Source organism: Apus apus, chromosome 1, assembly GCF_020740795.1.
Source record: "Apus apus isolate bApuApu2 chromosome 1, bApuApu2.pri.cur, whole genome shotgun sequence".
Classification (NCBI taxonomy): Eukaryota; Metazoa; Chordata; class Aves; order Apodiformes; family Apodidae; genus Apus; species Apus apus.
In genome coordinates, this window is record NC_067282.1 from 99055317 (window position 1) to 99082194 (window position 26878).

At 44.2% G+C, this 26878-nt stretch overlaps 1 protein-coding gene across 1 annotated transcript; it reads right to left on the minus strand.

Annotated features, from left to right (window-relative positions):
* Window positions 1-1204: 1204 nt before the first annotated feature.
* RIPK4 (receptor interacting serine/threonine kinase 4) lies at window positions 1205-24345 on the minus strand. The gene is made up of 8 exons (XM_051608183.1): window positions 24157-24345; window positions 15914-16205; window positions 8224-8372; window positions 7397-7446; window positions 6178-6336; window positions 5188-5294; window positions 4413-4665; window positions 1205-3399 (listed from the first exon to the last, which is right to left on the minus strand). The coding sequence occupies exons 1-8, from the start codon at window positions 24336-24338 to the stop codon at window positions 2222-2224; spliced, it is 2370 nt and encodes a 789-aa protein (XP_051464143.1). The 5' UTR covers window positions 24339-24345; the 3' UTR covers window positions 1205-2221.
* Between the last annotated feature and the right edge of the window lie 2533 nt (window positions 24346-26878).

Here is a 26878-nt window from a genome sequence, read left to right on the forward strand (position 1 = left end):
CCTAGCTGGGATGCCCCACCTTTATTAGGAGACACAGGAGAGCTGGTACTTAATCTTACAGCTCTTCTGCAGTTCACTGGAATTAAAGTATCTCAAATCTCACGGTTTGGAGGACTTTGAAATAGAAAGGTATGGTGTGTGTTAGGGTTAGGCCAAGCATTTAATCACAGTGACACAGGACCCGAGAGACTAAGTGGTCTGTGGATTAATTTGATTTAAAGAGAGACTGATTAAGTACAGCTTAATGAAACATGACAATCTTATTGGTCTCAAAGGAAGCAGTAAGAAAATTAGTTTTGTTTGTTTAATGAGAAGTTTCACTGTCAGCACCTTTAGGAAACAGAGTGACTGCCATGCTCCCCCTAAGAGGTAAATTGCTTTGTAACCTCCATATATTGGCATGAGTGTGGCTTCACCACCTATTATTTAATACCATTTCATTAGGCAGTCAGTGAACTGTCTTGAAATTCAAGAAATTGAACTAGGGGAATTGCACACAGGTACATTAGCGATACCTACTTTTAAGCAGGGACAGTCTAAAACAGCAGCAGGCTCCCTGCCTCCTCTGCAAGCACCCTGCCTCCCTTGGTTATCACCCTCAGCCACCACCATCTCCAATGACAGGAGGCTGGTTTCTGTTTTTTAAGAAAGTATTGACTTTCATGGGGCTAGATAACCACAGGAGCACACTGAATCCTAAAATCAGATACTGAGGTAGCACTGGCATTCATATAAACGCTAAAAAGGTCTTCAGCAAGAGCAGCTTTCAGGGAAGGTGGTAGCAAAGCATGACATAGTTGCTTGCTCTGTGGCATGCGTGGTGGGAACATAGCACCAAGGAGGGGTGAGGTGGTACCTAGCTGGGCAGCAGCCCACCAGTCAACAAGGAAAATGCAAAAGCATTTGACTTGGTTTCAAGGCATGGAAGAATACTAAACTCCCTGAACAGCTACAGCATAAGAGGAAAGCATCCCAGTCGTACATCAATGTGCTACACGCATAAAGGCTAGGTTGTATGGGTTTTTATTCTGTAAATTTATTCTGTAAACAACACCTCCAATTCATTGAATCTCATTAACTTCCACATAAAAGCGAAGGGGAATGTAAAACTGAAGACAGACTTACATGTCAACAGTTTGGGCTTCAACATCTTTAAACACATTACAGTTTTCAGTTGTTTTAGCAACTACAAAATACAGCCAGATATGGAATACAATATTTTATTAATAACAGATCACATTTCAACTTTGAAAAGAGTGAAATTAAAAGGTGTATTAAAACATACCCACTCAAAGCAATCTATTTTCTTCAGTAGAAAAAAGCATACAACAGGTAGAAATACTATATACACAGTATATCAGTCTAGTCATCAGCTCCTCCAAACATTGTTTTGCAAATTGGTATAATGGTGTTAGAATATACCATCTGTTACAGTCCAGTATGAATTTTAGCTTTTGACTTTTTCATTTAAGACATTTCAACACTAAGCACTTAGTTCAGCTTACTGATCTCAGAATATATACAAGGTGGTACTGTATATAAAGATAACAGTGTTAAGCTTTTACTTCTGCTTAAGTATTTTGGGATCCTGCCTTAACAAGTCTGCCTTGTCAATTCTGAATACATGAAAATCTGTAATCAATATCTCCATTAAATAGAGTACCTTCTGACACTGAAACATGATTATATCTTAAATAGGCCTTTTCTCATCTCTTGCATTACTTTAAAGCAGATTTTTTTGTGTGTGTTATTTTACTGCAGAGGCTTTCAGCCCAAAATATAGATCACTGCAATAAACCAGGAATCTATGATTTTTTAAATTACTTTTTTTTTTTTTTAAATAAAAAAGCAGAATGTTAATTCTTAAATTAGTTTGGCACATTAAAAAAAAGCAGGCGGTAGACCCACAAGTTGCATCCTTCTCTCACATCATCCTCCAGAGGGGGATGTCAATGTAGAGGTACAGGTCAGGCACAGGCAGAATGACTGATACAGACCACAGCATGGCAAACTCCAGCTCTTAGCCTTACATCTGGCCTTAGTCCATGTGTGCTCTCACTCGCACACTCAAACACAAGTAGCTTCTGCTGGTTGCACCTCAGTCCACCAGCTGACACCACTGATGAGCAGGCCACTGCACAACTGGAGAAGACCCTCAAGAGTCAAGCTCCAGCAGCCTTCTTGCACCAGGTAGAAAGGGAGCAAGTTCTGTACCTTTTGCTTAAGTCTCACTTAACAACACAGTAACTGAGCTATTACTGTTCTGCTCAGCAGGCTGTAACAGGGCCTGATACGTGGGTCTTTGCATGTCAGTGTGCGCTCCATGCTTGAGAAGAACCTCAACTGTCTTTGTGTGCCCTCCTCGTGCAGCCAGATGAAGAGCTGTCAACCCTTTACTGTCAGAAACATTGATATTTTCTGAACTGACAAGTTCTTCTACTACTTCAGAGTGCCCGTTTTCTGCAGCAAGATGTAACGCTGTCCTATTTAAAGGGCCTCTGGCTAGAACCCAGGCCCTTTCATCTATCAGCAACTTCGTTGTTGCTAAATGGCCGCTGCGAGATGCCAAGTGCAGAGCTGTGTACCCTTCTGCTGTTGCTGCCTCGATGTCTGCACCGTGTTTGAGGAGCAGCCTGGAGGTACTGGTGTGGCCAGTTTCAGCAGCTATGTGGAGGGCAGTCTGCAAGAGCGCGTTCTGTACGTTGACGTCCGACTCCAGGTCGATGAGGAGGCGAGCGACGCGGTAGTGTCCTCGTTGAGCAGCCAAGTGTAGCGAGGTCCTTCCATCCACAGTCTGCACATTCACATTGGCACCCGGCTGTTTGGCCAGAAGCTTTACGATGGGGAGATGACCTTGCCAGGCAGCATAGTGCAGTGGCACCCAGTCATCCTTTCCTTTGATGTTCACATTAACACCTCTTCTCAGCAGGATCCGCACAATATTCTCTTGGCCATACTGACAGGCTATGTGGATGGGGGCTCTGCCCTCAAAATCTACCTCATTTAAGGATGCATTCTTATCAAGCAGCATTTTGGTGCTGAAATCATCCCCATTTTGAGCAGCAAAGTGAAGAGCAGTCCACTGATCCTCATCTTTGGCATTAACATTGATTTTCCTGGCCATAATCAGCTCCACAATGCTTTTAACTTTCTTCTCAATGGCTATGTGCAGAGGGGTGGATCCTTTCTTGTTTGTGAGGTTAGGGTTAGCATTGTACAGGAGGAGCCATTTGACACATTCTTCTTGGCCAGCTTCAACAGCCAAGTGCAAAAGACTGGAGTTCCCATCTAAAACAATATCAACATCTTGAGGCTGGAGGATCTTCATCAGCTTGCTGGTATCTCCAGATAAAATAGCCTCTGTTAGCTTCCTCTTTTGTATGTCTGTAGTGCCAATATCTAGATGGACATAAGGAAGAAATTTTTTACAATGATGGTGGTGAAACACTGGAACAGGTTGCCCAGAAAGGTGGTAGAAGCCCTATCCCTGGAAACATTTGAGGTCAGGTTGGACTGGGCTCTGAGCAACCTGATCTAGTTGAAGATGTCCCTGGCTCTTTCCAGGGGGATTTGACTAAATGACCTTTAAAGGTCACTTCCAACCCAAACTGTTCTGTGAAAAACACACCATCACAATTCTGATAGCATCAAACCTTACTTGCCCTTGGCTAGCATATCTGGTGGCTTCAGCAATGACTTCACTGCAAAGAAATCCCCCACCCCTTGCAGCAGTTCCAGAACAATTTCAGGCCAGTTTTGGAGCCCCACTTACTCTTAACTGTGTTTCGTGTTAAACAGAGAACAACGGATGCTGTGGTAGGTCTCCCTGCACTAATTGTTTGCCTAACTGGAAAATAAATGCCCATTTTTTTGCAGCACTGGATTGAAAAAAAAGAGGGGTGTGTGTACAACAGGGGTCTTTAGAACAACGTTCGTGGGGGTTGCTGAGAAAGTGGCTTGAGTCTTCACCAAAAAAAACACCCAAACCACAAAAGGTGCTTAGACTTAGGCTTAGTACAACTGGAAAAGCCACAAACTGAGCTGACCTGACCGAATGGGCATTGGCTTTAGACCCGCTTCAAGCGGGACGCTGGACTTTGTGACCTGCCTTCCAACCAACCTTTACATGACTGATTCTGTAATTGCTTTGATGAGAACTCAGGTAACTTCTTTTCAAAAGTAAATGAGATTTATTATTTCTCATTAGATCATGTTTGGGAACCACCTAATTTATTTATTTTTAAATAACTACCTCCAGTAAACTTATTTGCAGTGCTGACAGCAAGAGAAAGCAAGGCTAGCAGTGATTTCCAGAATGCTATTCTTTATATGACAACTTTCCAACCCACTGACTCCCATGCCCCAGTCCAAACAACTACAAAAAGAACAACAAAGAAAGCCCTGACCATTACCTGAACTCTCCCTTTCAAAGGAAAGGGAAAGGGAGCCTCTGGATGAAAAAGCTGAATCTACAGATGAAACTCCTGAAAGCCGCTTGTCACTGGAGGCAAGTTTGGACTCAGAAGAGCTGCGGCTGAGATCCTCAGGGCCTTCCATAGTCTGTGAAATCCCTGAATCCAGCTGGGACAACAACTCTGAGAGACTGTAGTCCTTAACTGATGGTAGAGCAGGCTCCTGTTTCAGTTGGGATAATGCAGACATCCCCTTCAAGAGAAGCATATGAGCATTTTAGAAAGGTCAGTAAAGAAAACCAAGCATGAGGCCCTACAGGAAGAAACGCAACTTTGTTAGTTTGCAGGTAGCCTTTAAGCACAGTTTTTATTAAATGAAATCTATGAATAAGGTCAGTGAAAATTTTCAGATGCAGGAGGGCAGCTTCCATCAGCACTCACACAGCTACTAAAGCCACATGGCTCTTCTGTTTACAGCATTGTTTTATGATCAGTCACAACCATGTAGTTCCAGCCTTTAATTTCTAATTGTCCCGCTCTCCTTCAACAGTCTCAGATCCACTTCCACTTAGTCCTGTGCTGAGGTTCTCCTGAGCTGATCCATGCATCTACTGTCACTTTTGCATTCCAGTGCTTCACCAAGACCCACTTCTATTAAGCAAGAAGGTGCTCAAAAGCAGCAAAGAGAAGGTTGTTTGGGAAGTTGCAGGTCAGAGAGGAACGTGTTCCTCGCAACACCTGGTGTGCTTGAACAAGAGGTGGAAAGAGAAAATACCTCAGGCTGCTGCTCTGGGGAATTCTTGGTGTCCAGGTCCTGAGTTATCATCTCCTTTGTTTCATCTTCTGGTTTTTCACAAAGGGCTTCTGTTTCTGAAGTGATTTCTTTGAAGAAAGCAAGAAAACGTTTTGGTTTTTTTTTAATAGGAGATTTTTCTGAGATGCCCTGCTGCCTTTCCCTATCATTAGAGGTTAACAGATATGACATATTGTGGGAGAGACTCCAATTTTGACTCCTCTATCTAGCACCTCATCAGTAGGTACAAGTGTGTAGGCTAAGCAAAAAGTACACAGGGCTGACTGCCAAACTCATTTTCACATTCAGACCAGATTGATGGTATGTGGTGGCTACACTGCAGGACTGTGAAGTGGGAACCAGTCTACTGCTGGCAGACTTAGATGTATGTTTCAAAAAAATAAAGGATAGCTCTTCCCTTCAGTCCCCATACCTTGTGTGGGCAGGAGGAGAGTGAATAGGCAAATCTCTCCCATTAATGCTGAGTGAGTAACAGGTGCTTTGGGCAAGTTCAAGCCTTTCACCAGAGTTGCCTTTTGTTGGCAGAAAAATGAGGTACAAATCGTTTTGTCAGAAGAAAACAATTTCGTTTCTCAGCACACAGCAGCAAATTTAAAGAGCCAGGGCCTTCAACACTTTGTTATGGAAAACCACACCAACTCCAGCTTGGCATATGCCCTGATATACATCATCAGAAATGAACATCATTTCTGGTTAAATGGCTGAACTGGTTCAGTACAGGTCTTATTCCTGATGTGTTTACATAACACTGTCATGGTCAGACTTGTCCCCAGATAATCCCTTCCTCCACAAACGAATAAGTGGCCTGTATCATTGTCTCTGTCATAAAATGTGCTCTATTTATTCTGTCACAGAGGTTCACAACACTTACCCCAAGGATTAACAGAGTCCTGAGCAATAATGTGACTCATGGAAGAATAAATGGGCAGCCAAGTTACTAGGAAATCTTACCTTGAAATGTTGGCCGTTCACCAGGATCATCTTGCCAACATTTTTGCATCAGTTTGATCAAGTTATTACATGAATGAGGTCTGGATTTGGAAACAGCAGGTAGCTCTGGGCGGTGGCCTTTAACTACTTTTACCATAATATGTAAAATATTGTTTTCCTCTGTAAAGCAAAAGCACACAAATTAAGATCTCCCCACAAAAGGAATTATTTATCTTTTGTCTAGGAGTATTAACAGGGAATTAGGCTGAAACTTTGTTTTCATGCACATTTTCTAGATTTAGAGTGCAATCTTTTATCAACAGGGAAAAAGAAGCTGGTCTTACTCTCCCATAATACATTTGTCAATGCAGTAACACCTACTTCCAGTGTATCAGTTAAAAACAATTGTCACTGAGTGACTCTGTTCTTCTTCCACCCAGAAAAGACTTGGATCCAAAGAAAAAATTTCAAACAGTCCTTTGCCACCTCACTTCAGATTTCCATAACTGCTGTAAGAAAACGGAATCACAGCTTTTATTTAGACGAGGTCCCTGAACTTTTCATAAAGGTGAACGAAGAACACAAGTCAAGCAGTGCAGTAATGCGGCTCTTGACTCTGAAGTCAACCACTGGGCTAAATGGGATCTCTCATTTGGAGAAAAATTAATAGTAGACTGGAACCTGTTCAAACATGTTTGCTATACATAGGCTAGTCATACACACAGGAAAAGTCATAAAGAATAAACAGCTGCCTGCTGAGCAGTACATTTACTGTGGGGTGGAACAAGGCTTATTCTCACAGACAGCTGCTTTTTTTATTTATTTTTAAAAGAACAAATCTGTACCCACAATCTACAAATAAACTACTGAACCTCTCTACAGAGAAGCTGTTTCTGCAAACAGCACAGCTGGCTGCCAGTTGGCTTTCCTCTGTGCCTTGTTGGCTGCAAACAAGCCAGAAGTCTGCGTAGGCCACACATTAATCTGGATCTGCACAGCAAACTCCAGCAGAAGGGAAAAGGTGCAGACTGGGGCCCCCTGCGGCAATATGGGCTCTGCCTTCACAATGTAGGACAAAGGAGGACTTACATTTGTGATGAGTTTAAAAGTATCTACTACACAAGACTGTAGGAATTTGGAGGACGCGCATGTAATCTGGAGCAGGTGGGGCAGGAAGTTTTCTTATCAATGGGGAGGAAGGAAAAAAGTTCCTAAACAACCCACAGTACATCCAACTTACCTGCAAAAGGTTTCTTCTGGGTAAGAACTCCCCAAACCACAATGGAAAAGCTAGAAAGAAATGAAAAAAAGTATTATAGAAAAGCTTTAAAAAAAACCAAACCAACCTACCAAAAAAAAAAGGCAAAAAAACCCTCATAGAAGTGTAAGTTATTTTCCTACGTTCTCTTTCCTTGTCCTTCACTTCTGCATCTAATTCAGCTGATGAACACAAACAGCAAGAAGCAGCCAAGAACCATGATTTTAAATTCTGTTTGATGCAGGGAAGAACCTGAGGCAACAAGCATAAGGACTTGCTGGAGGCTGCTGAGTTCTGAGTAACATTTACCAACTACTCCACACCACGACTGAGAAAATGGGAAAGTAGCACAGCATTACTGTGGATTTTATTTAATATTTCTACCCTGCAAGACAACAATTAAATAAATACATTCAATTTAGACTATGAGATATTTTTAAATCTACAGCTATGATTTCCTTTTCCTAATAGCCTTACCATGAAAGACCTAGTGATGAAATCCACTGAAGATAAGTAAGAATTTTTTTGCAGACCCAAAAAGTAGGTCTAGATATGGGGAAATTAAAGGTGGGCAGAGTGCCTCCCATGCCAGTTGCTAATAAATAAGTGTTACTTCAAAAGCCAGGATCAGCTGCAGTTTTTTTCAAAGGCCTCTATGCTATAAAGACTTTGTAAAAAGCAAAGCAAATGTGACCCTTGGCAAGATGAGGCTCAAGCTAGATTTAGGGGTTTCATGCTCAGGTTTTATAACCAGAAAAAGAGCGGTCATTTTACAGTACTACTTCTAAGTGTTTTCATAGTTAACTGACCTGTACACATCATGTTTGGTGTCAAAACACCTGTTTTTCTCTTTGATGCGCTCTGGAGGCAGGTACGCAATTGTGCCACACAAGCCGTCCATGCTGATGTCATGGGAGTGGGACAAACCATTGCACTTTGCAAGCCCAAAGTCAGAAATCTGCAAAAAAGGGAGAAGGAAGAGGGGAAGATAAGTGCATGCTACCATTAGACTTTGGAGGTGTTAACAAAAAATGTTCCGTAAAGAATGACAGATGTAACATGATGACAAAAGGCCACCTCTGGAAGCATGATGCTATGGTAGGCTTTTATTTATGGTTAAGCTAAAAAAAAAAATAAAGCGAGCTTTTTTTTTTTTTTGCAAGCAGCAGCATGTTAGCCCATTATATAGCAAACACAACCAACAGTCAAAACAATTTATTGTAATTTCAAACTAGTCAAATTTAGTTAATGCAAACTACTGTAATTATTGGTCCTGCCGCCCCCTTTCCTGATGCAACCTCACGGTGTGTGCTACGTGTAAGTGTTCTCAGCACCTGTTTTCCGACCATGAGCTCTCTAGTGAGCACAGAAGAACTGCTCTTTCAGATATCACTGTTACACTGACCATGCCAACAAGGACTAAACCCAACACCAGAGGCACCAAGTGTTAAAAGAAATAAATACATAAAAAACCAAACCCAAACCAAAACACACACTCACATAAAAAACCCACACAGAGAAGTCTTTTTGGCAACTAGGAGATATGGCAAGTTGGTGCAGTGACGCAGTGAACACAGCTGAAATTAACAAGTGACAGCAAGTTCATAAAAAGGAAAACACACCTCCACTTTAATTTGAAGTGTCAAACAAAAATGCATTCATTTGCTCTCAAAGGCATACCAATCATCAAGCAAACAGATAGGCAAGGAATTTCCTTTGTCTTACTTATTTCCCACTGGTCAAAAATGTCCAACATGCTACGTGGAAATCTGAGGAAAAGTCAAGTCTTTTTGGATCGCTCAGTCCACTGATTTTTGTCTGCATGTTAGATAAGATTTCCTCCCCCCTCTGACTTATACATTCTTTTTATCTAATAAGTGCTCAGTTTTTTCAAAGACTCATTCCCCTTTTGATCTTCACAGCTTCTCCCTCAAAACAACAAGCATCATTAAAAAAGCTTGCTTTTTTTATTTATTTTTTAAATAGGCTCCAACTTCACACTTTCAGAAGTTTCTGTCTAAAGACACCACAAAGCTAGTCATAACATGCATCCATTACTGGAAAGGGAAAAAACTGCTGTCAGCCTCCTGGAGAACAGGCAGGCTACCATCACTCTTCAAATGCTAGGAATCTCCCTTTGCCATAAATAAAAAAACCCCAAAGTAACCCACTCAGCTTCTAGAACATGAACAGGAACAAAGATCTCAATAGAGACACTCTCAGGAGTGGTAGAAATCCTGGACCTTAGTACACAGGTATATCCAGCCTGTTGTCCATCAGTATCTTAATCTGTAGGATAACGTGGGATTGACTTGAGAAGAAAGCAATTAAGGAAGGAAAAAAAAAAAAGAAAAAAAGGAAAGATCTGGAAGAATAGTTTCTGATGCTTGTAGGGCTACACTCTCAGAGGGCAATTGCTGGCCTCTTCAGTAAGCCAAGCACTGGAGTGCAGAAGAGCAGTAAGGAGTCAAGAAATCCTGGGAAGAACTAAATCAACTGCCCCAGTAAGTGCTGCATGAGTTTGGGGTGCTTGGTGCTCCACAGGAGAACAAAAGCACAACCCCAACATCACACAAGCCCGTGGTGTCAGGTTAATAAATGAACCAACTGCTGCAAGTCTGAACAGATCCAGCTTGGCAAAGCACTGCTATCCTTTGATTAACATGAAGCAGAGGCTTGTATACACCTCAAGAAATCCATATGGCATGCAGGCATAATTAAAGTAATACACCTTCCTCTTTGTCTAAACAATACCAAGTTTCCTACTGTGTAAGTTATGAAATAAAGATGAAATACAGACAGTACAGCAACACTCCTGTGTTCAGAGCCACCAGCTATGTTATGTGAATATAAAGCTAAGGGCTGACAGGAGGCTAAGCACACTAGATAGAAAAGGTCTCAGTCTCAGCCGACAGGCCAAGAAACAGGAAAGGTACACGGTATATACCCCCACCCCAGGCTAGCCAGGACTTTATCTTGTGAACCTGCCCCTGCCTATTGTGAAGGACTAGGTTTTATACCAATCAATAGGAAATTCATCTTTGGGTGAGAGCTTCAGTCATATCAAACTCTGCAGAAAGCACTGGAAATTGAAGAATTGTTCTCTTCCAGGCTGCAACGAAATAGTAAGATTTTGCAGACGGTTTTTGTGGCTTTTATTAGTTCCTTTAGGGTAAATTTTCCACGCTGCATGGTGTATTTAGTCATGCAGTTTCTTTAAACATCAGTGGGAATTGTGCAGTGGGTGGAAGACACAGCCATTTAACTCACCTATTTTGCCTTTAAATTGCTTGCCAGGTACCTAATTCTGCAACACAAGGCACCCTTGCTGGTAAAGGCAGTGAAAGCGGAGCACCCCTCCCCACTTCTGCATCCCCACTAACCCTTGCAGCCCACCCCAGAATCTGCCCAGCCCCACGATCCAAAAGAAGCCCGTGATCTCACTCCTCACATCAGTTATTTCAGGTGGATCCCACTGTGCTTCAAAAGCATACCTAATACCAGCAGAGTTAAGAGGAGACATGGAGGCGACAGACTGCTTCATGCAAAACACGCGGTGAAGGGGTAGGAAGAAAAGAAAAAACATTGGCCAAAGCCCACACAGACAGAGAGATTGTTCATGTTCAGGCAGCTCGCTCAGTCTCTGCTCTTTAAAGGTCTGCATGAGAACAAACACGTGAGCAGCAACCAGGAAGGGGAGCTGTACATGTTCTGCCCACTTCCCAGCAACACTGAGAGATTCCAAGACACTAATATTTTTTTTTCCTCCTTTTTTTTTTTTTTTTAATTTTGTTTGTTTTAGTTTGAGCATACTGTGCACGCAGGCCTTTCTCTGCTTCTGTAATTTGTGGATGTTCTCATTCTAGCTTGTAAAAAGCATTCACTTGCAAAGTTTTTGATGCTTTGAGTTTATCCAGCTCATTTGTAGAACTTTTTTTTTTTGTTGCTGTTTAAGTAGGAGATTACGCTCACCTAGCTACAATTAAGTCAGCTGTTCCCAAACACTGTAGGGATCTAGCTCCCAGGAACAAAATTAGTGCTTGGAAAGTGTTTTCACCAATGACACCTGACAGACTGTAGTGAAGTGTGAACTTAGCTTCTGATGCCATATGTCATTTTTCTGCAAATAAGACTCAAGAACCCACTGCAATGAACTCTGGGACAGAGTTCACCAAAAGGTCTTCTTCATCAAATAGGTAATAAATCCATCAGATTAATTTTTAATCGCTGTTGGCATATCCAGTATTTGTTTCTGTCCAAAGTCTCTGTGAACTTGAACACTGGGAATGCCAGCCACCACATTTGTCTACAGGGTTTTCAGGTGTTTGGGTAGGGGGGTGGGGTAGAGTTGGCCTTGTTTATTTTTTAGACTAGAGGAGAAAGCTGCTTGTTTCAATTTTGTTCTTTAAGAAATACCAAAGATATTTAAGGGACTTATGTGGGTTACAGATTTGGACTACTAAAAATTAGGAATAAAGATTAGTTCCAATTGTAGACACAACCAGCATCTGCACAAACATCTTTACTCCAGTGCTTATGAACACGCTTCAGTTAGCTACTAAATAAGTAATTTTGAAACAGACTGTGTTTCCATGCTTTTTTAACCTGCCCTGAAACCTTAACTCCTCAAAACCTGTTTCAGGTGTGATGTTTGTAAAGCTGTCTTCAGAAGTGTCAGAAAGCAAAGCCATGGTCAGACATCCATTTTAATCCATTGTAAATCTGCATTGCTGTAACAGGAATAGTCTTGCTTTCCTCCTCTGTGCCAGCACAATTAGATCAATTAGAGAACTGATCACAGCAAAAACCAGCTTTGTTGGTTGGGATTAAAGAGCCCTGTAACAGCAGCCGTACATGGAAACCTTGATCAGGAAGGGTGGGAAACAGGGAGAAGTGGCACACAGAACAACAAAGCCTCTTCTAATTTCCAATAACAGAACATTTGCAGCTGATTAAAAATAAATAAATAAATAAATAAATAAAATGGCTGTGTTAACTACATCAGCTGCTCTAATAGAGACAACCACTCTTTACCAGTCTTGCCTCTGGGTATTACTTTGACCTACAGTTAACAACCTACATTGAGAAGCTTTCAGATAAACAAATGTGCTGCCTGACTAGGCTTCTTCTAACTCCACACAGAAATTTTGCACCCCCTTCTTCAAATGAAGCAAATAAAGGTGAAGACCACAGAGGTGACCTATCCATGTTTTAGTAAGACCATCAGCACGGCACAACACAGCAGCAAACTTCACCCTTCACACAACACTGAGGGAAAAAAACATAAAAGCAACTACAATGAGCTTAAAGCAGTACACACCTGAGACCAGCTCATCCTGCTTCAAGTTCTTTAAAACAAAATCTGGAAAATTAAAAATAACTGGTGGAATTAGCCTCTCCCAGTGTACCCACACATACATACACACACATGTGTGCGGGTATGCATGTATAAAACACATGTATATTACCAGATAAGGAGCTGCAAAAACCCCGAGTTGAATAGTAAGAGAAGCAAGAACTGACAACGCATTTGCCCAAAAAGTATTAAGCTGGAGGTTGACTTCATTTTAAATACCTGAACAAAGAGTAACACACAACCGTGACATGTTGAAGATGACAAAGAAGCAGAAATAGACAGGGCATGCGGGCATGGTAGCTGGCAACAATTTAGAATATGAGATTACTGCACGGGGGGAGGTAGTGTGGTCTCCTACTGAGGGCCCCGAAGAGAGATCACATCGGGAAACAGCAAACTAACAGCTTGGGAGGGCAGCACTGGAATGTGGCATTGCTTCAATGCAAGCTATTGCCACATCACAGGCAGCTCAGGGGAGACATCCAGAATGCGTACAGAGGGCAGGAGAGCTGAAGAACAAAGTCATAAGACATGGTCCAGTTAAGAAAAATTTAGAAAGCCTGTAAGTATTGGAAGGCTGCATCTATATGGAACAGTGGAAAAAGAGTCAGTGAGGATCTTGGTGGTCCAAATAGAAGTAACAGGTTGACATTAAGGAAAATAAAATGCAGGCTGATCCCTGCTAGCAAAGCCTGCCTGGGGATGCAATAATCCTCCCAAGGAAACCAGAGTGCTTAAGGTGACCAAGATGGAGCAGGACATGGTGTGGAAGGGAGTTCCCAGGTGAGGCTTCTGTCAGGTACTGAGCTCCATGACCACTCGCAGGGGAAAAAGCATGCTCATATCCATCCATCCTCCAAAAGCCAGCAAAGCCTTACCTTGCATTATACATATTATTTATGTAAATTTAAAAATCACCAAGAAATCCCCAAACATGCCTTTGAAGTAGTTAATATCTGTCTATATTCCTACTCAGTGCTCAGGCTAATCCCATCCTCTTAATTACTCTCCCAAGAACAAAATTCAGGACACACTTATGTAACAAACAGGAGACAGCTTTGTGATATGGAGGCACCCATGTGATGGTAAGTTCTGTACAACACTACTGCCTTAGTCATCATCCTCACTTGGGGCTTTTACAGTAAGCACTGTGCTCGTAAAAGAAGGGTGTGTTTCCATTTAACTAGAAATATGGCACAGAAGCATTTCTAATGTGCTCCACTGGAAGACTGTCTGTTTCCTGGCTCAAGGGCAAACAGTTTATAAAAGTCTTCACTGCCTCCCAACTCTTCTTTTGCAGTCTGCAACATCTCTTCACTCACCTTAGGATTCTATCAGGGACAGGTCACCTACTAAATTAACACTAACATTTAAAAAGTAAAAAGACTTCAATCATCAGCCCCATTAGCCTGCCAGCAAGAAAATGCACATTAAATCACGCTGCAGGGTCTGAAATTTAATTACAAGTTTCACATCACACAAAAAGAAGGTTTGGGGCCACATTTTTAAAGTGAAGGTGCCTCACAGAATATGTACATCTCTTATTTTGCATATAGGTTCCTATGTCTGCTTTGCTGGAGGGGTTTCCAAGGTGCCTGCAGATGTAAAAGTACTGGCTGGAAATAGGCTTGGATTAGACCACTCTTTTCTGAACTAAAAGGAAAGGGTCTGAAGACTGTAATGTGTTTCATATACAGGACAAATAGCAACAGTTTAGGAATGTTAAGCAATGACCTCACCAGAAACTTTTTTTTTTTTTTTTTAGTATTTTGCACTTTGCCCCCTTGTATTACATCACTACCCAGATACAGGCTATACAGCAGGCAGAATAACAGGCAGCATTTCAACCTCCTGAAAGAGTGAGAAAAATACAGCCTTCCTATCTTGGCTCATGGATGAGTCAAGAATTAGGAATTTAAGAAGTTATGCAAGCAAGCACAAACTTTAGGTAAATAAATACTTAGCAAAGGCCTCTTAGAACCAGTGTGTGAAAACATACTTTTAACAGTTCAGATCTTGATGTCTGGTCATAATACCATGGACCATCTGTAGACGCCTCCTATCTCAGAAAGAAAATCCTTCAAAGAAGTAAAACGCTAAGTGGCCTAGTAAAAAAGCTGAGACTGACACAAGTACGGTTTCATTAGAGGCACCCACCTCTTATGGCTCCAGCCCTCTCATGGCACTAGAAGAGATGAAGTTTTCACTAAGTCAAAGCATTTTTTTGAATGGTACAAGACCAAAGCCATTTGGCCAGTTTGAATGGGACAGGAAAACAGAGAGTAAGTGGATAATTGCACTGATAAAAATCAATGACTACTTGTACTGAGCTATATCAGTCAGCCAGCATGATTAATCCTGCAGTTCTAAGACTAAGTTTGGCCACTGATTTAAAAAAATAAAAAAATAAAAATATTAGGAAAATATGGATTTAAGTCTCTACCCTCTCCAAAAGGAAGGATCAGAAAGCAAGCATAACCTTCTTAGTTCAGCTGTCAAAACAGAACCTCCAACAGAGAAGGCTAACAAGTTTGCTAGCTTACTCTGGAAATGGGTAATGGAAAGCATTTAATGCTGATAAAGCCACAAAAATTCCCTTAAGTAATGTCTGGTATGCATACACAGTCAGGACAGAGATACCTCTGTATATGCTCTGAGCAAATGAGTTGCCTCTGGGAAGGCTTCTCTGGACTCCAGCTGTAAATGAGATCTGGGTATTTAGTGCAGTGTACAAAGCCAGAAGGACTAGAAGACAGAACAAGGTTACCACCGAGAGCTGTGGAAATGGCATAGATGATTTATAGGTTCATACTGCTTTTCTCTCCCTGTTGTCATCTGCCTCATGACCCTACTGCAAAGACATTTATAGCAGGACCCCCATTAGGTCTCAAAAACAGAGCTCACTGCATTAGCACCCTCCTAAAATTTCAAGAGAGTTCTCGCAAGTTCCATAATTCTACCTTTATGTACCAAAATAGTGCATAAGTCAGGTAGACAAGTTTGGGGATTGGAAGAGCTGTGTTGCTAGGCACTTTTTTTAACTCAAAAGGAATGATGCTGGTTTCTCTCAGGCCTTTGAGTTGGCAGGAGCCATGCAAGAATATCCACAGGTGTGCCCCTGGCACAGAGTGCCCAACGCGTACCTTGACATGGTAGTGGGCATCGAGCAGGATGTTTGCAGGCTTGAGGTCCAGGTGGAGCAGTGGAGGGGACATGCAGTGCAGGAAGTTCATCCCCACAGCTGTCTCGTGGATGATGCGGAAGCGCAATTCCCAGGGCAGAGGTTCTGAAGCCAAGAGCTTTTCCAGAGACCCCGTTTCCATGTACTCCATGACCAAGCCAACTGGCTCTTTACAGATGCCATAAACAGGAAGGATGTAGCGGAACTTTGCCATTTCCATCTTCCTGGCTTCTTCCAGTAACTCCATGCGTTCCCTGAGTAGAAGAGAACAGACGGTGAAGGATGGAGTAGCTGTTTCTCCCCCTGGAACATGCATAAAGCATTTCTTATTAAACTGAACACCACTTTTCATGATCACTGCTTGGCTGAACCATCGCTTGGCTACATCTCACCAGCCTGTATACTCCAGGCATATTTCCACATTTACTAACTTTGTTTTATGCTTGTAACGGTAGGCAGCTCACAGCTGCTGAACCACAGGAGAGCTGTGCACTTCAACAGTGCAAATATCCCCAGCATAAAGCCCATCTCCTCGCTTTGATGTTTATGCTGAGCTGTTAAGAATGAGGATGATACATGTAGTGCCCAGATTTACCACCACTGTAACTCCTTGGGCTAAAGTCATTAACTTTTTGTGAGTCATAAGACTGAGTTAATCAGGAGAGAGCATGGACACCACTGCTTCAGCTGCCCCGCTGGCACAGGCTGCCATCACACAGACCCAGGCCTTGGGAGAAGAATCCCTAGGACCCACCATTTAGGGGAGCAAGCTGCCTGCTGCAGCGAGGGTGACACAGCAAAAGCCTCCTTGTTAAAGAACAATTTAGCAACTCCAAACCTATGCTCACTTAGCTGCAGAGGATGCCGAAAACTCCCATCACACCATTCTTGGTGATGTAACAGGCCCAGTGCTAGCACACATAATGAGCACCCCTGGGTTGTTTACGGGTTGCTTTAGCCTGACCTTGCAGAACACTAAGTGACTGAGTGTTACCCTGCAAGTTGCAGCCTCCCAGGTCAAGACCCTGAATTGCCATGCCCTCCTTCTGCACCTCACATGTGGCCTTCGGCCTCCACAAGGACCCGCTGGGTGTCAGGTTGGAAAGAGGAAACAAGGGTCATCTCCCCAGGCTGACTGCAGAGGAGCTGCACATGATGGGTAAAAAACAACAACAAACCTTCAGTCTGTAAAAAACTACATTATTAGTGATGATGGGCAATACCCAGAGCAGCTTTCAGACACAGGTACTGATGCATCACTGTTGCTGCCAACCACCAATTCACAAAGGAAGACACAAGGAGGTCATATAGGTAGTATTTCCTGAACAGATCCTCTCTTACTACATAATAGCTCTTGTAATGTACCCAAGGTGTATACACTATTTAATGAAGAATGTCTGCAGTAATAGACCAAAATTTTAACATGCCTGGTAAACAGATATTCTGACTTTAAAAGAAAAAAAAAAAAAATAATTTTGACACCCCCCACCCAACCCATCAGGCATTTTGAAATGACCAGCTCTCCTGGAAGACATCGGGTTTGAAACATAAAGCTCAGCAAGCACATTCACAGCGGCTGCAATAACTGATTAGAATAAAGGTGCTCATACCCTCTGCAAGGCAGAAAGTTCTGTTGCCTGTTCCCTCTGCCAGTCCCTGAGAGCTGGAAAACGCCTGGGGACAGAGTCGCAGTTTGTGCCCTCTGCTAACAAGTTATGCCAGTTACCACTGTGAGAGCCTCTGCCATGGCAGAGCTTTCAGTTAAAACTTTTTGATTTTTTTTATTTATTTATTTTATCTTTTTTATTTTTAAATCCAAGGTCAGCTATAATCACTCTCTGTTTCTAGCAAAAGAAACACCAAGTCCAAACTGTGTGCAGTGAAGTCTCCCCTTCTGTGCTTCCCCCACTAATACCTAAGATGACCCCCAGGGCAGCACACACCACCCATGCTGAAACGCAGCCTGCAAGAGACCCTCAGTGCCCCCACGTGGGATCGATCTCAGGAGCCATCATTTAGCCCTTAGACTCTACATTAAGACAGTCCCATGACCCCTTCCCCTCTGCTTCACCTGCTGCGGGAAGTGCAGAGTTCATGTTGGCCCAAGACAAGGCTGGAAATGCTGCCTGTTCCTCACCAGCTGTACCAGCCTGCACCAACCCATTGCAGTTAACATTTCATGCTAGGGGCGAGTCTAGCCTAGCAAGAAGAAACAGACCTATTTCAGAGGCAAGGTCAGGCTGAAAAGTGGTTTATGAAGGACTTGCACACTGGAAAAAAAAAAAAAAAAAAAAAAAAAAAAGAAGATAAGGAAAATCTTTTCTATTAACCATGTTGGCTCCTGCTGCTCCCTACAGCAACTTTCTTGTGAAATAATTGCCTTTGTAGACAAGTACCCAGTTTGGTCTTTGGCACGCTGGAAGGGAGCGCCTATGAATAACACAACCAACTCCTTGCCCCCAAGCCACATGCATAGCCAGCATAATTCACCAGGCTTCGGCGGGCTGAGCTCTGGAGTCAGGGATGTAAAATACCTGTCTGAGCCCTCCAAGGCAAGGCAAGAATCCAGCAACAGCTAAAGCCTAACAAGAACCACTAGACGCCCAGGGTCGGGGTTCCCAGGCTAACAGCCTTAGAAAGCATCACCAAGACCAGAGATCTGCTACTTGAAATGGGGCATTTTTCCTACAAAGAGAGAATATCCAGTTTCAACAAAATTTTTAAAAGCTCCCTTTTTGCTTGAACCAGACCCAGTTAGTTGAGTGAATTAACTGACTAGTTAACAGACAAGTGCCCTTTACCTAATCTGCCTGTTTAAATAAAAACCCCACACAACAATTGCCACTTTTATTATCTTCCCATATCCAAAGCTTCAAAACTGAATCAGCCAGTGATCTGGTATAGCCAGGAAGACATGTCAGTTTTCAAATACAGGCCCCTGTCATCTTTAGAAAACAAAAAAGAAAAAAAAAAAAAAAAAAAGACACAAGAGATGAAGAGAGGCAAAATACAACTCAGTCATTAGCCAAGTGCTGGAGTGCACTGAAATTAATCGTATTAACACCAACAGATCGTTAAACCAAGATCTCCATCAGGCAAAGATGAAAGGTCTTTCCCTTTCCTTTTAGCAGAATCTTAGGTGTTCTCAATGCACCCCATCATCTCAATATGCAAGTGCTAATGCTGCAACAAAGGATCCTGTAGGTATCCTTCAAGTCCACATTTAACAGATCAAAGTACGGGATGGGGGCCTTATGCACTCAATTACTCCTAATGCTTAGAAATTATTCTGCACTATCACCAAGATATCACACAAAGTTGAGGAAAAGGAAAACTCCTTATGAGGTTTCTCAGTCAAGAGGCATGGGAGTAGCCTCTGTTGTAATGGAGTTTCTTATTTAACAGCTACACAATTATAGAGTCAGAATTATCTTCTCTAAGCATCTTGGCTCCATTCCTCTCCTCCTTCCCCCCCCAGTACTATATCCTAAGATTATGCTAATAAAAATTCTAAAAAGAAAAAGGAAAAGCTTACACACAGGACAGCTGAGCTCGTGTAAATCAAAAAGTGCACTAACTTTCCTCTATAATAGTATTAGAACACAGGGGTCCACACATCAACAGATCTAGCACCAGGTAGTATCTTTGTCTGAAAATAAGTCAAAGACAGATCAGACATTTTCAAAACAATCAGAAATAGTATGAATGGGGGATCTATGACATGCCCAGAACAGCTGTCTGCTTTCCCTCTAAGTCAGACCCTGAACTGACAGGGCTGCATTCTTTGGATTCTCCTGGAGACACAGGGGACTTCATGCCTGTCCACTGCCTCACTCCCAAGGAACCAGGGCCCAATCCTTGTATCACAAACCCTGCCACAAGAATAGCAAGAATTATGACTATATCTACATTTGCACATATTTCATCTTTGTGCCCTAAGGATAACACTGTGTTATAAAAACGCAACCCTAAACTCACAAGGCAGTACTTGCAGTTTTATATTGCCCCACCGCATTTCCCTAATGGAGTCTGAGACAGGGCAGTTAAAGTTGCTCCAGATAAACTTAAAAAGCCATGAACACCCATAATGGGGCCATTTGTGTGAACCACCTCCAGACACAGAGCAGCCAGGTTTCTCCCAGCCAGGGGAAGATCCAGCCCTACACAGCCACGCTGCTCTCCAGTGGGGAATGCAAGTTATTTCTTTAATAACTGCTGGTGATGAAGATGGCAGGGGGGTTTGAACTAGATGATCTTTAATGTCCCTTCCAACCCAAACCATTCTGTGATTCTGTGGAGTCCACAAAATCACAACACCCCCCATTTTTTTTTTCAGGGACTTTTTTCATCTGCATCATGGCAGGTGTTTAAGGACATCCCATGACCTCTGCTCTGTAAGTTACCTCTTTAATGACCTTCACACTGCTGACTGATCCTCAGAGAGGAATGTGGAGAAGAAGAGAAGAGAAGAGAAGAGAAGAGAAGAGAAGAGAAGAGAAGAGAAGAGAAGAGAAGAGAAGAGAAGAGAAGAGAAGAGAAGAGAAGAGAAGAGAAGAGAAGAGAAGAGAAGAGAAGAGAAGAGAAGAGAAGAGAAGAGAAGAGAAGAGAAGAGAAGAGAAGAGAAGAGAAGAGAAGAGAAGAGAAGAGAAGAGAAGAGAAGAGAAGAGAAGAGAAGAGAAGAGAAGAGAAGAGAAGAGAAGAGAAGAGAAGAGAAGAGAAGAGAAGAGAAAAGAGAAGAGAAGAGAAGAGAAGAGAAGAGAAGAGAAGAGAAGAGAAGAGAAGAGAAGAGAAGAGAAGAGAAGAGAAGAGAAGAGAAGAGAAGAGAAGAGAAGAGAAGAGAAGAGAAGAGAAGAGAAGAGAAGAGAAGAGAAGAGAAGAGAAGAGAAGAGAAGAGAAGAGAAGAGAAGAGAAGAGAAGAGAAGAGAAGAGAAGAGTCATTGCATGGTCAGAACAGAATATGCTTGGTGGAGGGAAAGGAAGAAAATTCCTTCTTACAGGTTAAAAAAGATCTCAGCCCTGCTAACAGATCTCTGCTGCATAGCGCTGGTGCAAGAGAATTACAGGTTAGCCCAGACAGCTAGGCTCATCCCAACCCTTTAAGGGGCACAAAGGGAGTAACAGGTTCTACCTATACATCCAGATGCCACCAGAACATTAATCCACCTTTGTCACCTAAATAAATGCAACATCTGCTAACAGCAAGGCATTTCCAAAACCTCCTAAATTTCTAAATCCTGCTCCATTCCTAAATCCAGATCCTGATAAGGGAGGTATATGTAGGGCTTTTTTATTTGTTTGTTTTCTGCTCCCCATGAAGAAGCCAAGAACTTTCCACCTCCACACATCCTCACCAGCAAACACCTCCAGCCAAGGGCCCTCTCCGGGAACCGTTACATTGTTCACAATCGTCAAGGTCTGCACTTTTACATCCAGCTGTCAGGAATCTACAAAGGCTTCCAGGTTGTTCTCTGTCAGCTCACCACTCTTTTTCTCTGGATGACACTTCCATTCTGGCCAACTGGAGTAAAGAGAAGAGACTGTGCTCCCCATTGCAAGTCCTGGGGGAGACTTTCTGGGTCGCATACTTTTTTCTTCAGGCTTACATTGAACCTCCCTGCCTTGAGCCAGATGTGGGAATCGTGCTCCCAGGAGATAGAAAGTGGGAGCAAATAAGGTGTTAGGAATGGAACTTGGCTCAATCGCCTGAGACAGCTTGGGCTTAAAGGTAAAAAACACTTGTGGGCTGTACATTAAGTTTTTCTTCTGCTTGAGGCCACTTGGCTCCATGGTGTAACTGCCAAGGGAATTACTCCAAATATCTTACTGTCTGCAGACACACAATAAAAGAGACTACAGAGTATCACCACCACCAAGCCACTACAAATAGGGTTTTAATGTGGTACCAAATAAATGAGTAAGAAGCCTCTGTGTTTTTCAGTTAATGTTTCCAATACCACCAGTGATTACTCTTCTAAATCTGCTGCTTCACAGGCTTCCAAGAAACAGCTAGTCAAATTAATCTCCTGGATTAACAATCTAATTACATAGGCTTGTTTCAACCTGCAAACTGAAAAGGTAGTGTTTTATTTTGTCTGTGCCCCTCCACACCACGATTTGAGTGTCACAAGCTCCTTAGAAGAGTCTCAGGTGAAAAGTCTCTTCGGGGGCAGTGTTACCAACTACTTGGTAACTACTTGGGTTTGGTAGAGCAACCTAAGAACCCATGGAGAAGCATGTACATATTCAGCTTAGCTGCAGAAGCAGCCATTCCAAAGGCCAGGCACTCTCTAGTTTTTAATGAGTACTCCCCTTAAGCATGTGAAGGACAAACTCTGCAGTAACACAAATCAATTACTGTTTCAAGGCTTCATTTGTTAACATTAACGAGGAGTGCAGGAGCCCCATACCCTTGAAGTTCCCAAATTGTCTTTTTTTTTTTTTTTTACTGTATTGCATGTGCTTGTGGTCTCTCCAGTATATGCACACCTCATAGCCACTGAGGGACAGGTGATTCTCTATTGCACATTAAATATATTAATAGAAAGATGTGGTAGCAACTCTTAAAATTAATTTTTCATATTAAAATAAGTGACAGCATCCTTTGTCTCAGACTGAAAATTAACTTTCTAGATGCATTCTGCAAATGAATAGTATAAAAAATATTCTAGATTATTTTTAAGAGATGTTTTAATTTTAACTGCAAAATTTGTCAGCTACAGTAATATTTTGAGTAGGCCTCAATAAGCATCAAGTCTGAAATGCACTTGAAAGTTTTAATGGTAGGAGGGCTTGCAGGTTAACCCAATAAACTTTGAGGTCGTTTCCATTTTATTCACAGACAGCACAGTTACCCTGCACGTGTATTAAACTCTCCCCCCTTTTAAAAAAGGGACATCGTATCTTATTGACTATATTATATAAGCCATGCCTACAGGAAAGTCAGCAATCCAGATGACAGGCAAGATGCCCCACTAGTAGCTTTGTAGAAGATGGGCTTACACACACTTTCAATCTTGGGCCAACTCATCTCTCTCCTCTTGCAGGAACCGCAACAAGGGAAACCTTTTGTGACTGAACCAACCCACATCTCATAAAATGAACAGCAGAATCAGCTCATGAGCTGGCTGAGATCCCAGAGATCAAGGTGGAGATGGAAATGCTCCATGAACATGACTTGGGCATATCCACCTCCCTCCACATAGCCCCTGATCTGCTGGAAAGTCACCAACATCCCTCAAAACGGAAGGATGTTTCTAAAAATGCATCTGATAGCCTTCCTTCTCCCAGGAAAGGAGAGCTGCACTCAACAGGCCCCCATCCACACAGACTGTGCAAGCACAGCGGAGCTGATGGTCCTCCACCATGAGCCACCACCACCCACAGAGGGCAGGTGAACCAGAGGAGGGGGTTCTCACACAATACAGCTCCACAGCGGGCTACCCAGTGAGGACTAACTCAGGAGAGAAGTGCTGGCCCTGACCTGGAGCTAGAGCACGTATTTCCCAGCACACGTCCCTCCAGCACCCGCTCCGGAACACCAGCGCGCCCCAACGCCCCCCAGGCCCAGCCAGCGTCTCCGTAACATGGGACTCACAACAAACACATCTGCAAATGCCAGCCATGGGACCGGCTTTCCTCAAGGTATGGAGGACTCTGGCTGGAGCCAGAGATGACAGGTCTGAGAAGCCCCTGGGTCCCATGCAGCGTTTCCACTCCATCCTCGTGGGTACCACCTCTGATGACCTTTGGAGCTGCAGCAGGAGCTAAAGCCCCAGCACAAGCCAGGACAGGCACGAGAAGGGCAGGGAAAACTTCCCAAACGGCCCCAAGGGAATAAGCAAGACCCACACTGCAGCCGAGCGGTGGCTTTTTCCAAGCTGTTGCAAGTAGTTGAGCAACATCAGCTGTTCTTTCAGGAAGAGACCAGATCCATTACACACACCGTAACTCCAGGTGTTGGTCCGGGCTTTGCCTAAGTGTGACAAAGGCCACGTTTTGCCTATGGAATACTTAATTGCGTGGCTCTGCCTGCTGCCTTTAGTCAGACCTTCATGCCCGTCGGTGCTGTTGGGTAAACAAGAGTGGCGGGACGGGCACGGGGCTGTGCAGAGCCCCGGCCGCACCTGTTTAGGAGATGCCGGGAGATGATCGCTCTCAAGGGAAAAGCCGCTTCCCGCCCCCCGCCCCATCCCCGTCCCCCCTTACTTCTCATCCACATGGAGGCTGGGCGAACACTTGATGGCGAGCCAGGTCTTCCAGTGGAGGTGCCGCACCTTGTACACCTGCCCGAACCCCCCCGAGCCGATCTTCTCCCAGCTGCCGAACTCGCTCTCCTCGAAAGTCTTCAGCAGCCCCATGGCCCACGGGGAGCCGCTCTCCCGCGCCATGCCTGCCCGTGCTCCGAGGCCCCCGCCCGCCCGCCCGGCACCGCGGAGCGCAGCGCAGCCCTGCGCACCCACCGCACCGCCCGGCACCGCGGAGCGCAGCGCAGCCCCGCGCACCCACCGCACCGCCCGGCACCGCAGAGCGCAGCCCTGCGCACCCACCGCACCGCCCGGCACCGCGGAGCGGAGCGCAGCCCTGCGCACCCACCGCACCGCCCGCCCGCCCAGGTGAGTCAGGGTGCGGGAGGCGGGTGGCGTCAGTTCCGGGGCCGGGCCCGCCTCCCGCCCGCCCGTCCCTCCCTCGGCGCCGCGGGGGGCTGAGCCTGCGGGCGCTGCCCGGGTGCGGTTGGGGCCCGGGCACAGGGAGCGCCCTCCTTGGCCCCTCGGAGGCTCCCCTAGGAGCAGGACGATGCTCAGGGCTCGTCCTTCCTCCTCCACGGGCCTTCTCGCTCTCTGCAGCTACCTGACAGGAGGGTGTAGGCAGGTGGGGTTGGTCTGTTCTCCCGAGTGACAAGCGATAGGGCAGGAGGAAATGGCCTCACGTTGTGCCAAGAAAGGTTTAGACGGGATATTAGGAAAAAGTTCTTCACCGAAAGAGTCACCAGGCACTGGGACAGGCTGCCCAGGGAAGCGGTTGAGCCCCCATCTCTGGAGGTGTTTAAAGATGCGTGGATATGGTGCTGAGGGACGTGGTTCATTGGAGGACCAGGCAGTGCTAACAGTTGGACTTGATGATCTCAAAGGTCTCTCTCCCACCCAGAACAGTTCTGTGCAGGGCAGCCCCCCCAGCCCCCACCTCCAGCTGGGCTCTCTAGCCACCCCTCTTCTCTCCCGGGGACTTCCCATGTCGCTGCAGCCCCGAAGCCTGGCAGTGAGGGGCAACACCCCTGTCCAAAGCTCATCGCAGCGCTGTGCACGCTGCTGAGCTGGGACAATTAAGCTGTTAAATAAAAGGGGAGGGCGGCAGCAGCAACTGCATTTCTTTCTTCCATGCAGGGCCTGCGCTGGAACTCTGCTGGAGCTGTGTTCCTCCAGCGAAGGAGGACAAACCCTTCACCTGTGTGTCCTGCTTGTGTCTGAGAGACACGGACCAGCCCACTCTGGGTAGCGCGGGCTGGAGTCTGCCCAGACATGCTCCAAAGCAAGAGTTTTTAGGCTCTGGGAAAGTGTGCTACCGAGAACCGATGCATCTCTGGTTTTCAGTTGCCCCTGGGATTAGAAGCTTTGATGATCCCCGAGGTACGTTTCAGTGCCTGAAGCCTTTTGTGGATCTAATTGCGGGTGCCATAGGGCTTGGACCAATGGATGAGGAGACTCTGTTACTGAGATGCTGCAGTTGGAAGGAAGGCGTCTGCACCCTTTGGTAGCTCACGTGACAGCGAAGAGGCTGTTTGATCGGCATCAAGACCTTCACACCTATCACATGCCTAAAGGTTAATAAAGCTTGTGTTTGTTATACCGAATATCAGACCCCAGTTGATTGTTCTAGGCTAGATCATTTAATCTGGCAGGTTAGGCAACAGATAAAGGACAATGTGTTTTAAGGCTAGGATAACAGCAGTAGTCAGTCCCGTCTTTGCAAAGCTCCATTTAAAAAGAATGTATAGAGACATTTAGTTATTTTCAGAAGACATGGGACATCAAGTCTGTTCTTAGGGCTTTATTCCTTGTGGATTTGTTCCTGCTTAATTTGCTCTGGATTAAACGAAACAATTGCTTTCTCTGAATAAGAACGTCTATGCATAAATAAGTCCGGCATAAAAAGTAGCTGTGTGTATAGACCAGCCCTAGGGCCAGCTGTGTGACCCAACAATATACCTCTGTCTGGCCTCCTCCTCCCGGCTATCATTCTAACTTGTTGCTTGCTTTGATTTGGAACTTCAGCTTTGAGTGGATTGGCCTGGACATGCTGCTATGGTTTCAAGGAGCTCTGCTCAAGCTGAACCTATTTGGAGAATCAGGGCCTTGGATGTGCATGACTTAGTTCCAATAGCTCACCAATATTTTAATCCACTCATGATACATTACCATTCAAACTCCTGTTTCATTGGGACAATGGTGACAGTTGTAAAACTAAATGAATTACTTGAAACCCAACTTGTAGTTTGCTGGCAGTTGAATTTAAGCAAGAAGTAGATTGCATACCTCCCACCTGCACTGTGCTTTGAGAATTAATTCAGCAAATACCAGCAACAGAGGAGTGAGAGCTCATGAATATAACAAGAAAAGAGCACATCTAAGCGAATTTTCTATTTAAGAGTGTTGAAAATGGCTGGTCCTAAATAAAATCCGCCTTTTAAGGTGCTCAGAGAACTGGTTGCCCAGCCTCGGAGCTTTTAGTTGGTGAAGTGTGAGAAGGCTGCAAAAGGGCAACAGAAGAGCTTGTCTTCAAGAGGCAGAAAAAGAAGGTGGCAAGGGAATTAAAGAGCAGTCAGGTTGCTACCTTAAATAAACAAATGAATAAAATATGCTAATACGTAGCCAGGCTGACAAACAACAGTTAATACCATCAATACTAGGTTTATTGAGAACAAATCATGTGA